Raw genomic sequence first — 12,326 nt, forward strand, 5'->3', positions numbered from 1 at the left:
TTTGGTTCATTTGTAGAATGGAGAAGTTAACGAGTTTAGTTAACGACTCAGCCGATAAATTTGAGAAAGTATGGTCACTATGGCTTGCCCAGACTGATATTCAGGGGATGAATGAGGCCACAATATGGCTCTGATAGAGATAGATGGGTTCTCCTTGGATGTTGGGTTGGGAGTCGGACGGGACGATCGGACAGTAGGGCTCCCTTCGAGGTACAGTGGTGAAGAGATTCTCCGACTCATGAAATCCTGATGTGTTCCGGATCTGAGCTCCTCTGAGAGGCGAACTGGAGCAGAACAAAGGCAGCATTGGTGAAAGACCCCGGCGAAACGTGGAATCAGCGCTACTACCAGGCCGCTCCCCCCCCCACCCCTACCCCCCCCTCCCCCCTCTTTTTCCTTGTCTTTAGATGTTGTCAGTCTGTCTGCGTCCTGTCCTGTGGTCCCCCCAATGTTCGTCCGTTACTTGTAAAGTTTCCCTGTAAGTTAGGTGTATACCTGATACAATTGACAACATCCTGCATTCCTTGACGTGTATGCACAAAAAACTAATAAAAACAATGTTTAAAAAAAAAAAAAAAAACGTAAGTTGGAAATGTCACCTCCATGTGCAGTGTTAACGTGTTTGGCAAGTGGGGTGTCAGTTTTATTGCGTATGGTCCCTATGTGTTCTAGGACCCTACGTCTCAGCTGCCGACTTGTTTTCCCCACATATTTCTTGCCGCATGTGCACACTGCTTGGTAGATCACCCCAGTAGTTCTGCAGTTCACAAAATTCCGTATTTTAAAGGTTTTACTATCATCCCAATTACCAAAGGTTTTGGTGACCTGAGCGTACTGACATGCACGGCACCCCTTGCACTTATAGTTACCCGGAGATCTTTTGTCTAGCCAAGTGCCTGAAGTGATGGGTTCAAGATGGCTATGGACTAGAAGATCCCTGATGTTAGTAGATCTTCTGCTGACCATAGTTGGTCTGGGTTTCAAGACTCCCCGTAGATCCGTGTCCTCTAAGAGAACATGCCAATGTTTGTTGACAATGTTAAAGATGGTTTTCCATTGTCTATTATAAGTGCCAATGAGGCGAATTGTTTTTTGCTCACGTGGTTTGGGTTTGGGATTCAGCAGAGATGCCCGGTGTGTATGCTTGGCCCTATTATAAGCCTTCCTAACGCTGTTCTTACTATAACCTCTCGCGAGCAAGCATTGGCACATAGATTGTGCTTGTGATTCAAATTCTTCATTATTCGAGCAATTTCTCTTAACTCTCAAATATTGGCCAGTTGGAATGCCATTTATGAGATTCTGAGGGTGATGACTATCAGCGTGGAGTAAACTATTAGTTGCGGTGGTTTTACAATGAATTGTAGTCTCAATTCTACCATTGGTTGCACAAGTTATTTTAAGATCTAGGAAGACTATGCTGTCAGGCCCTATATCGTAAGTGAGTCGAAGGTTAAGGGAATTACAGTTAAGTTTGTTGATGAAGTCAACAAACAGTGTACGAGGTCCCTTCCAGAGAATAATGATATCATCAATGTATCTTGCCCATAAAATAATATGGGTAGTGTAGATATCATTTTCTTCAGAGAACACTATTTCTGCCTCCCACCACCCCAGGTACAGGTTCGCATATGAGGGGGCACAAGTCGTCCCCATTGCAGCCCCCTGTACCTGGTGGTAGAGTTTGTTGTTAAACAGAAAGTAGTTCTTCGTCAGTACAAACCAAAGCAGTTGTTCAATGAATTTGTTATGGTTATTGTACAATAGGCCCCTGGTTTTCAGAAAGTACAGTGTGGCATTTATGCCATGTTCGTGTATGATGCTCGTATATAAGGCCTCAACGTCCATGCTAATGAGTGTTTCATTATCAACCACAATATCTTCAATTCGTGTGAGAATATCCGTGGTATCTCTCAAATAGGACGGAAGTGCTACCACGAACGGTCTCAGTACTTTATCCAAATAGACACTTGCCTGTTCACTCAAGTTGTTAATCCCGGAGACAATTTTATTTATTTATTTATTTATTTATTTATAAAATATTTTACCAGGAAGTAATACATTGAGAGTTACCTCTCGTTTTCAAGTATGTCCTTTCAATTGGTCGTCCCGGTGGTGGCCTCGTAAGCTTGTGGATTTTTGGGAGGCTATAGAATGTGGCTATTTTAGGGACCTTATTGTACATGCCATTCAATTCACGCTTGTTGATCACTTTATCTGCTAAGCCTGTATTGAGGATGGTGAGTAATTCCTGATTGTACTGAATAGTGGGGTCCTTACTCAGGACCTCGTAGCAGGTTCGGTCGGATAGGAGTCTCAGGTTTTCTTTGATACAGTATTCTCCTCTCTTCCCATAATCACAATGTTCCCCCCTTATCAGAGGATTTGATGACTATTGACGAGTTTGAACATAGATCATCCAAGGCCTTTCTTTCCTGAGCACTAAGGTTACCAGTGTTGGTAGCATATCTAATATTTTCCAAGTCGGTAACCACCAACTTGGTAAATACCTCCACATTGGGACAAATTCCTAATGGAGGAATAAACGTGGCTCTGGGTTTGAGATCTGTGAATGGCCCCTCACCAATAGGTCTATTGGACTCTTCTTCAAGTGAGGCCAGGTTGAGAAGGTTCTCACGGTCAAGTTGGTCTAAGTCAGGTAGGCTTAGGTTCTTATTAATAAAGTCCTCTCTCCGTTTAAAGAACTTATGTAACAATAAATTACGCCCAAAAAGGTTAACGTCCTTCACCCATTCAAAGATGTTACGGTCGGATGAAGGGGAAAATGACAAGCCTTTTGAGAGAGCTTTCAAGTGGAATTCGTCAAGGGCTAATTGAGACAAGTTAATCACTTGACTATTCTCCTCCTGTGATGTTGTCAATACCTGCGCCTCCTTCTCGACCGCCTCCTCCCTCCTTGACCCCTGAAACCCCATTGGTCTCTGTCTTGAAGATCTACTCCTCTTACCCCTTCGTGTCTTGGATTTGGAAAAGGAATTACACTGTCTGTATCCTTGCCTAAAAAAGAGTTTTGCCCACCTTCAACTCCTGTATGTCTAAGTTCTAATTCGCCCTCATCGTTGGAAGTGTCCCAATCAGTGCTGAAATCATTGGGTGTGGGCCTGAATGTTTTTTTAGGGTTATCGTGTTTGAACACATACTCATCCACTCAGGTACTATCTATCTTGGTACTTTTACATGTTTGAGTGTATTGGAGACCATATCCGCTGCACCCACAATGCACATATGCACAGTATATACCCAGCGACCTGTATAGATCTCCATTACATTAAATGTGGAATAGTGTATATATTCAGGTCAACTGATAAGTCTGATTGCCTGATACCCTTTGAACTGTGTCCACTTCCCTGAGCAACCTGGGTGACACTAATTATATATACATACCCTATACATAGGTCACTATTACAAACTGGTTTTCGGGTATCTTTTTAAACACCTACTGACATATTAGCAATATACCCAGGTACCTGCTTATCCCTACTGTACTATTTGTGCTGTTTCCACGGAGGATCCTGAGAAGCAGCTTACAGTTTAGCTTGTATTATACATTTGTTTCACTGCTTCCACATAGGCTTAGGCTATCTATGGCACTAACTAGATACTGTTAGTGCGCCTTGTGGGAGACCTTGTGTATACTTAACCCATTAGGGTGTCTAAGGCTCCCACTTTGAAGCCTCTTTTCCCTAGCTACACAGTAGCTTTAGTGTTCATTTTTAATACCCTGCGTCGCCTTTAAGGACCTTTTTATTTCATTTATTTTGTTTACCCTTAAGATTTGAGTACTATTTCTAGGTATACCAACCTCTGGAAATATTTAGTATGTGAGTTTGAGATACTGTGCACTGATCACTCACTACTAACTCCACCGTGTACTCTCTTAGAGTAACCATTCAATCAGTTGTGGTTATATATACAGCTGTCTGTCCGGTACATCATTGACAGACATGAGACTGGTTCCAACATATATACCACACTGAGGCACAAGCTATCCATCTATCTTTGCATGTGCCAGTTATTACAAGGTCCCTCATATCCATATTGCAACCAGTCTGGTACACTGGACTGGGATGTATTTAGTTTAATATTCTTTTTAATAGTTTTGTGTGTCTATTCCTTCATTCATTTTACCCTTATATATTAATAAAGGTCATTTTATTCATTTAAGTTCATTACCACACGAGTGCTTGTTTAAAAGGGGTCCTTTCTTGCCTAGGCAAGCGTAGTTTTTGTTACCTGATTTCTTTACCCCTGGCACCGTCTCTTAGACAGTAGCTTGAGGTTACATCCCCTCTTCCCCCCATCCCATTTATTTTCATTATGTACAAAACAGATGGTCACCCTACTGCAGCCTTCAAACTTACAGTTTAGTTGGTAGATAGGCAGCAGTGTCGTCTTTACTCTTGATCATTTCATTGCACTTGTCCAGGATTTGGAAGACAGTGAAAGTGTCTCCAATGCTGTAGAGTGTGGCAAGGTTCTTGGCTAATAGTTTGCGAGTGGGCGGTCCTGGGGAGCTGCTTATGAGACCGGTGACCTGTTCCACGAGCTTCTTCTGGTTGTCTTTGATGTCCGTCTGTGATAGGAATGTACTTTTATTTAGTTTACATCTCGTGTATGCAGCACAATACAAGAAGTTTGCAATCTACACTTTAGTTCCTGAAACACAAAAGGGTCGAACAGCCTTGCCCACGGTCACAAGGAGCAGACCCACAGCTCACCAGTTTACTGAACAGTGCCTTAACCCTTCATTGCCAGAGAATAAGCAAAATATTGGTAAGTGAGAGATTCCATGTTCTAAATATACACATTGAATAAAGCATTGCCAAGCAATAAATCCCTTTCACTAAATTGGTATACATAAATTGAGAAACAAATGTCATGTGAAAGGCTTCAGGGACAATATTTAGCTTTGTCCATTAAGTGAAATGCAATCAATTGTGCTGCCTTGTTTGCAGTAAAAAAAAAGCAGTTAATGTATTTGTGCTAGTCATTGTGCCATCAAGAAATAAAATATGGGTGGTATTCAGCACTCCAAGCTGGATGACATTTAAAGGGTCAAGTCCTCAGTAGGAACCAAGTGTATTGATGGCAGTGACATGGTTAAGGGGTTACATCTGGGTGATCGATTACTTGAAACCACAATCTGACATCTATAAGTATTTATAAAGACATTTTTTTTACAGTTTGTTTGGAAACATGAGCTGCGACTCAGGAGGTGTTATATTGCCTCTAGTTACTACCTTCTGTGTTTATCACTGTTTCCAACATGCATTTGTCCACGCAAAACTCTCCTCTTGCCCCTCTCCTTATCTTTGTTGGCTCTCTGATAAGGACAGTGAGGGCTATGGGTAAATTAAATACTTCATTGGAAAACTCACACTCATTCAGAACGCCTTAAGACATACAATTTGTAACTAACTTCAAATGCAACAAAAGTAGCCAGATCTTAGCTTTTAGCATTGTTACATGTATTTAAGGAGGCAAATTTAAAATGGTTAAAAAGTGTTTTCAAAAACGATTGTGGTTGGTTACATGGGATTTAACTGTTTCCAAAGAGATAACACACAAATAATGTATTAGAATGTTAGAAACAGAAGGAAATATAGAAGATACTAGCTGATATACCCGGCGTTGCCCAGGCGTGGAAGGGCAGGGGGCATGGAGTGGAAGGGTGGGGGGGGGGGAGGGGGTGTGGAAGGGTAGGGGGGGTGAGGGGCGTGGAAAGGGGCGTGGAAGGGCGGGGGAGGGGCCAAGGGGCGTGGAGGGCAAAGGTCAGGGGGGAAAAGGGCAGGGAGGGGCAGGGGGGCAATGGGCAGGGAGGGGCGGCAAAGGGCAGGGGGGGCATCACAGGCACCCACTGACACGGGGGCATCACAGCCACAGGCTGCACCCACTGACACAGGGAACTTCACAGCCACAGGCTGCACCTTGTCCCACACAGAGCTGCACCCACTACCAGGCTAAGGACAGACCCAGTCACGTTCTGTACAAAGGCCGTGGCACTTACACACCCCCTGCACACAGGCCGCGGGTGGCACTGACCTGCCGGTAGCAACTGTCCGTGGGGTTGAAGTCGCTGCCCCTGGGCCGCAGGGAGAGCTGCAGGTGTGGGAACCCGTGCAGCCAGTAAAGGAGGCGGGTCACAGTGCGGAGAGTGCGGGGAGAGGACACAGCGGCATCCCTGGGAGGAGGAGAGCGCGGGGGCGCGCAGCGCGTGCACACAATTGAAAGCCATGGGGGGTGTCCCGGGCGCTCGATCCGCTCCCCCGCTGACTGTAGCGGCCCCGGGGGGGGAGGGGGGGTGGTGAAAGCGCGGGAAACAGGGAGACACGGGGAGAGGAGGTGTGCGCATGGCATCCCGGGGAGGAGAGCGCGGGTGTGCTTGAGAGCTGTGGGGGGTGTCCCGGGCGCTCGCTCCGCTCCCCCGCTGACTGGTGGGGGGGGGGGGGTGAAAGCGCGGGAAACGGGGAGACACAGGGAGAGGAGGAGGTGCGCGCGGGTCACGATGAGTTGTAGGCTGATGTTCGGGGAGGAAGAGGCGGAGCCTCCGGGACCGGCGGGTAAGAGAGCGGGAGATGTGTGTGTGTGTCGTCACTCCGCCTCAGGCCAATGAGAGGTGTGCGGGGGCGGGCGGCCCAAGGGACCAATGAGATTTCCCCTAGGGACACAGGAGATGCAGACAGGCATACAGTGCTTTCACAAATATATAATAAGATATGATGTGACTTCAGTCAACTAAATGCATTATTGTATAATGAGAATTAAGAATCTATGGGCAGCACTACTATGTGTCACGGGAGACCAGGTTTATTAACACCTTTTTATGCCGGGATCATTGATTGAACAAAGCAAGGAGGTAAAAGAAATTGTAATTTATTTCAGGAAAAGACATACACACAATGTAACACAATTTACAACGTTAACACACTTACTGGGAACAGGGCTAACGAATACATCTATCCTAAGAATGAAATTCCCAAAAATGACCTCTGTAGGAACCCTTTTCCTTGACCGGTAGGTACTCACGAAAGTCCTGGAACTGATCTCGGCGCAATGCCAACTGCGACCGCTACGTTCTCAAAAAGCGGGACTTAGAAACTTTTCTGAGTTGAAAATCTTTAAAGCCGGCTCGAGTCTATTCAGTAGAGAGCATCTTTGAATTTTCCGCTGTTGGTTTGGCACTTGGAATCTGCGCTACTGATTGGCTGCAAGTCCCTTTATGGGTTTCAGTGTCTCCCTCACTAACATCTGCAGCCTATCAAAGCGTGGGAATTCTCCTGCCAGCCAATCACCGATTTGCCAGTATTGTAAAGCTGGGTGGGCACCTTTCTCAGTCTGTCAAGGGGCATGCGCCAACCTGGCACCTCTGCCTTTTTGCATACTGAGCCCACCCGCTGTCCAGGCTCCACAGAGTATGGGTTCTGGCAAACGGTGGTCGGATAGCCCCGTGTTAGCCCAGGAGGCGGGTACTCAAGCAGAACTGCAGTACCCCTTCTGTTCTAACACCTTGGCATCCCTGAGACTTTCAAGTCCTGACTTCTCACAGACCCATAGGCACCAAGCGTGGTAGCCATCTGGTCTGCTCGGAAGCCATGACTTGGAAATCCCACAGTTCATTTACAGGTTACCAGTACATATACCTATTAAATATAATCCTTTAATAAAATATACTGTGTCTTATGTGTGGTAAAATATATAAGTCTCTGTTCTGGTGTCAGGGATGGAGTGAGTGTATATAGCACCTACCCTCACTAGCCTCATACTTGGCACACTTTAGAAAAATAACTTGTAAAACTTTTACACACACGAACCACTCTCAACTTTATCACTTACCTGGAGTGCCCCCTGAACCGCAATACTAGGTGCAGGGTACCTGGGCATGTATCTGGGTACCACTCTTTATACTAGGGACCCCATGGGTGACCGTAGGTATACATTAGCCCCTTCATGCCCGTTTACCTTGTCTGGAAGATGCTGCAGCAGGAATCCTGGCGGTGAGTCACAATAGCGTTTTCAGAGTCAGGGTTTGCCCGGAGCAATGTGTTTGGCTGTATCCGAGAATCTCACTCGATTCCCGGATCCAATTCCTGGGGTATCCCATAACTCTGGAACCCCGATACATAGCCACATTCTGTGAAGAATTTCTCCGACAAACCAGCTCTGAAACTTACAGCCTAGAAACCTCCCGATCCCAGCATCCCAGGAAAGGCAAAACACACATGATTCTTTATTGTCGCATAATTTGCACCCAGTCACAATAATGCATTTAGGACATCTGGGTCCAAAGCTGACACTCTAGGACCTCAACTCACGGATCAGGGGTAAGCAAGTGGGCTGAACCTTTATTAGTGAGCTTGGTTAACCCCTTCACCGTTACACTATGGTGCTCAAAACTTCACAGACCAGTGTTTCTGTGCAGGCAATACATATTACTTCTTTGCAACTTTTTCTGTGTATATCAGTGCCGCCCCAAAAGCGGGCGCCTGATGGGGTTCTCCCAGACCTGCTCCCATCTGCACAGAACCAGCGTGCCAAGGATTAACATTTGCCTGTACTATGTGGAACATCAACTCTACCCAATGGAATGTTAATGAGCCAAGAGGGCAAAGGCCTTTGAATTCACAGCTGCATTCAATCTGAACCATTTCACTGTACATCTGTGTCGCCCCAAAGGCTGACAGACTTTGGCGCAGCCGTTGGACAGTCAAAGGGTGTGAGCTGTTTGCTGATGTTAAAGGTTCTTATTTCAATCTGAAACTCAACAGCCCTTTTATCCCCTCTACTCAATTTTCCAACTCGGTCCATGAAATGTATAACTTCTGTTCTTGTAATGTAACCATATATTGTAATAACTCTATGCCAAGGACAAACCTGAAAACGAGGTTACTACCTGGTAAAACATTTTTATAAATAAAAAAAAAAACTGACCTGTTGACCTAAATAATTACCGCCTCATTTTTTTAAATACTCTTACTTTTCAATTAAATATAATTTTCCAGAAGTAAATAAAACACAAGGATAGGATCATTGTTGAGCCTTGCAGCCACAAATCTACCATGTAAAAAGTGCTTACAAAAAATATTTGAGGAACACTACTTGGCTCAGGAGTTGCTAGGGCAAGTCCAAAGCTGCAGAGACCAGGGCTGAGGCATTCAAGGAGCCGTCCTACAGGGCAGCAAAAAAGTGAAACAAATTATTAATCATGATGACTCAATGAAAAACATGACTGAGGTTCCTATGAATAATGTGCATCTTTCTATTATCACCAGGTCCTACGTAATGGCTTGATACAGTGGCTCAGTGAGTAAAGACACTGACTTTGATAACGACACAGAGTTTGAAAATGGAAACTGAGCAGGGGTTCAAATCCCGGTGTCAGCTCTTCGTGACCTTGCACAAATCACTTTATCTTGCTGTGCCTCAAACTAAAAACAAATTGAAAAGCTCTTCAGGGCTATATACAATGCTGCATACTGTGCACTATACTGTAATTGTGAAGTGCTTTGTGTTTAGAAGAAAAGGGCTATATGAAATAAAGTTATTATTGTCACCCACCTTTGATACGTGAATGAGACCGCAGTCACCATTATTAATATATGCACAGGAGTGAATGACAGGTGCTACAAGAGTATTTATACAGTAGCACCAGTGTTGATCAAAAGAATGATCAGAAAGAATCCCCTTATATATAGCACTCAATTGTCATATATATTATTTAGAGTGGACACAAATGGTCCTGCTGTAAATTACAACAAGTCTATTGTTGTAATTTACAGCAGGACCATTTGTGTCCACTCTAAATAATATATATGACAATTGAGTGCTATATATAAGGGGATTCTTTCTGATCATTCTTTTGATCAACACTGGTGCTACTGTCACCCACCTTTATCTGTTTGGCTAATAACGATAGCATAATTAGTTCTTAGGCCTCGGTCCCGCTGCGCTCGTTGGCGCGGGCGGCAATGTAGCGAGTTCCCCACCAGCAGGGGAATCCTCGCGAGCTGGTCCCGGTCCCCACTGGCTGCACAGCTGACTACACGCTGTCGCGCGTCAGCCGCTGGAGACACCACAGAATGGTGTTTCCTAGCTTCGACGCGTGACGTGTGTGGCTGTGAGCCAATGGGGAGGGGAGGCTTCGGGAGGAGGCGAGGCTTCGGGGAGCGGGGAGGAGTGTGGAGTGAAAGCAGGTGAGTGCCTTTCTCTGTGTGTGTGCCTGTCTGTGTGTGTGTCTGAGTGCGTGCGTGTCTGTGTGTGTGTCTGAGTGCGTGCGTGCCTGTCTGTGTGTGTATGTGTGTGCCCGAGTGCGTGAGTGCATGCCTCTGTCTGTGTGTGTGTGTGTGTGTGTGTGTGTGTGTGTGTGTGTGTGTGTGAGTGCATGAGTGCCTGCCTGTGTGTGTGCGCGTGTGTGTGTGTGTGTATGAATGAGTGCCTGCGTGTGTGTGTTTAAACTTACTTTCCAGCTCCAGCCCGAGTCCGTGGAGGGAGGGGGGGGGAGAGTAGCGGGTTCCTCCGCTCAAGCTCCGGCTCCCGCTCCCTACAGACCGCATATCGCGGTCTGTGTATCTCAGCGCACCGCCTGTCAGCAGTGCGGGTGCGCTGACTCTGGGAGCGGGGCCTTAGCCTTAAATAGAACAGCTGCGTTGCACAGCGACATATATATTCCCAATAGCGCTATGTACATTAATGGCGCTATATAAATAAAGACATACAATACAATAGTGGTGCTATTTTTCTTGCAGAACCTAATCCTCAATACAATAGCTGTAATGAAGTCACTAGGATAGCAATATAAACAAGAAAACTTCCATAACGAAAAAGTAGCCGACACTGACATTCTACCTCATGGCTTTTTGCTATAGGACTTTTCTGTAATGTGTTTCATTTGACTGTGCATATTATTTTTGGTTTCGATTATTTATATGATTTATCAAAGCGCGATACAGAGTATCACTCTCTTTCTGGCTGTAACTGCCATTCAAATGTTTTTGGAAGTTTCTTACTTTTTTTGCCTTCGTTACAGTTTACATGCAAAAAAAATAAAATAAAGAGTGGGTCAGCAATTTGCTTGTAGGTAGAGCTCACAATGGGTATTATCCCTAAAACACACCAGAGCATTTGGTTACCATGGAAATACAGTATGTCCAGCAACAAATATACACATACTGTACTTGTGTTACATTTAACCGGTTATCTCTCTTTGTCCTTATCTAGGATTGCCCTTTAAGCACTTTTTAGATAGAATACTAGTTATGTAATTATTCAAAGGAAATACAACCGATTTCCACATAAAACATGTAATGAATGCTGAACACAGACTTCTTGGTGTATTAATTAAATGCATTGACAGAATGGGTGACAGTTTATAAAATGGTAATCAAGAAACCTACCCTGTTTGCAGCGGTAAGTACTTTGTCCAGGAACCGCAACCATTCAAAGATGAACACAGACTTCTTAGCCTCTGTGATCTGCACCAAGGCATCTTCCTTCAGCAGCAACCTGTGAGCCAGCTCCATTCCTGCTCTGATGCTTTGTCCACCTCAGATCCCTGATGCCTGAGGAAGACAAACAAGTTAGCACCTATTTACACACAATGTTTTACTGCTCTCTCCTGGTCAGACACCCGCTAATGATTTGTAATGGATATAAGAGCCCCTGCTACCACTCCCCTGGGTATTTGCATCTCTCTAAATCCTCCCCAGATTATGCACCCTCCTTTATTACCCTTCCAGGTTACACTCTCCCCCATTATTATCCCTCCCCAGGATATACAGCCCCTTATCTCCCAAACCTCAGGATATATACCCCTCTTATTTCCCCTCCCAAGGATATATGCATCCACTTTTTTTTTATCACTCCCCAGGATATATACACACATCCCTTATTCCCCTTCCCCAGGATGGGTGGATACATCCATCTCACATTAGCCCTCTCTGGTTATACAGCTGCTGTCAGATGCCTCTGCGGATTCCTCTTCCAGGAAGCTTCTTCTCTCCCTTCACCACACGTCGTGAGCGCGACAAGCAAAAATGCGTCATGAGCGCGATAAGCAAAACCGGCTGCTGGTCCTCGGCCGCGCGTTGACACAATCACGTTTGCGGTAGCCATCTTGGATACGGTCAACTGTGCTCCTGACAGCCTCGCTCCCCGGCAACAAATCAATAATATAAAACCCCACACTAGATGTGACAATACAGTAGTTTGCACCACTGACACTGAGATTTTTAACACCAATAAATATGTATTTACAGTGTATCGTTTTAAACACAATCTGTACTATAGACACGAATACACGGTTATCTCAG

The 12,326-nt window shown here is 45.1% G+C and overlaps 1 protein-coding gene across 13 annotated transcripts in view; it reads right to left on the reverse strand.

The window, feature by feature from the left end:
• LOC142497176 (HEAT repeat-containing protein 5B-like) overlaps window positions 1-12,326 on the reverse strand; it is a 63,096-nt gene that overhangs the window by 50,639 nt on the left and 131 nt on the right. For 4 of the 13 annotated variants that reach the window (XR_012802201.1, XM_075604648.1, XM_075604700.1 and 1 more), the window contains exons 1-4: window positions 11,944-12,098; window positions 11,412-11,576; window positions 9,095-9,186; window positions 4,383-4,594 (exon numbers count right to left, since the gene is read on the reverse strand). Coding sequence is in view for 11 of the 13 variants with exons in the window: in XM_075604648.1 (XP_075460763.1) it covers window positions 4,383-4,594; window positions 9,095-9,186; window positions 11,412-11,454 (347 nt within the window). In the remaining 2 variants the exon portion in view is untranslated. Of the gene's footprint in view, window positions 1-4,382; window positions 4,595-5,261; window positions 5,364-9,094; window positions 9,187-11,411; window positions 11,577-11,897; window positions 12,099-12,326 lie in introns of those variants that run through there. The other 9 variants (XM_075604692.1, XM_075604658.1, XM_075604722.1 and 6 more) reach the window with 7 other exon arrangements.

The sequence above is a fragment of the Ascaphus truei genome, chromosome 1, assembly GCF_040206685.1.
Source record: "Ascaphus truei isolate aAscTru1 chromosome 1, aAscTru1.hap1, whole genome shotgun sequence".
In the NCBI taxonomy this organism is placed as follows: domain Eukaryota; kingdom Metazoa; phylum Chordata; class Amphibia; order Anura; family Ascaphidae; genus Ascaphus; species Ascaphus truei.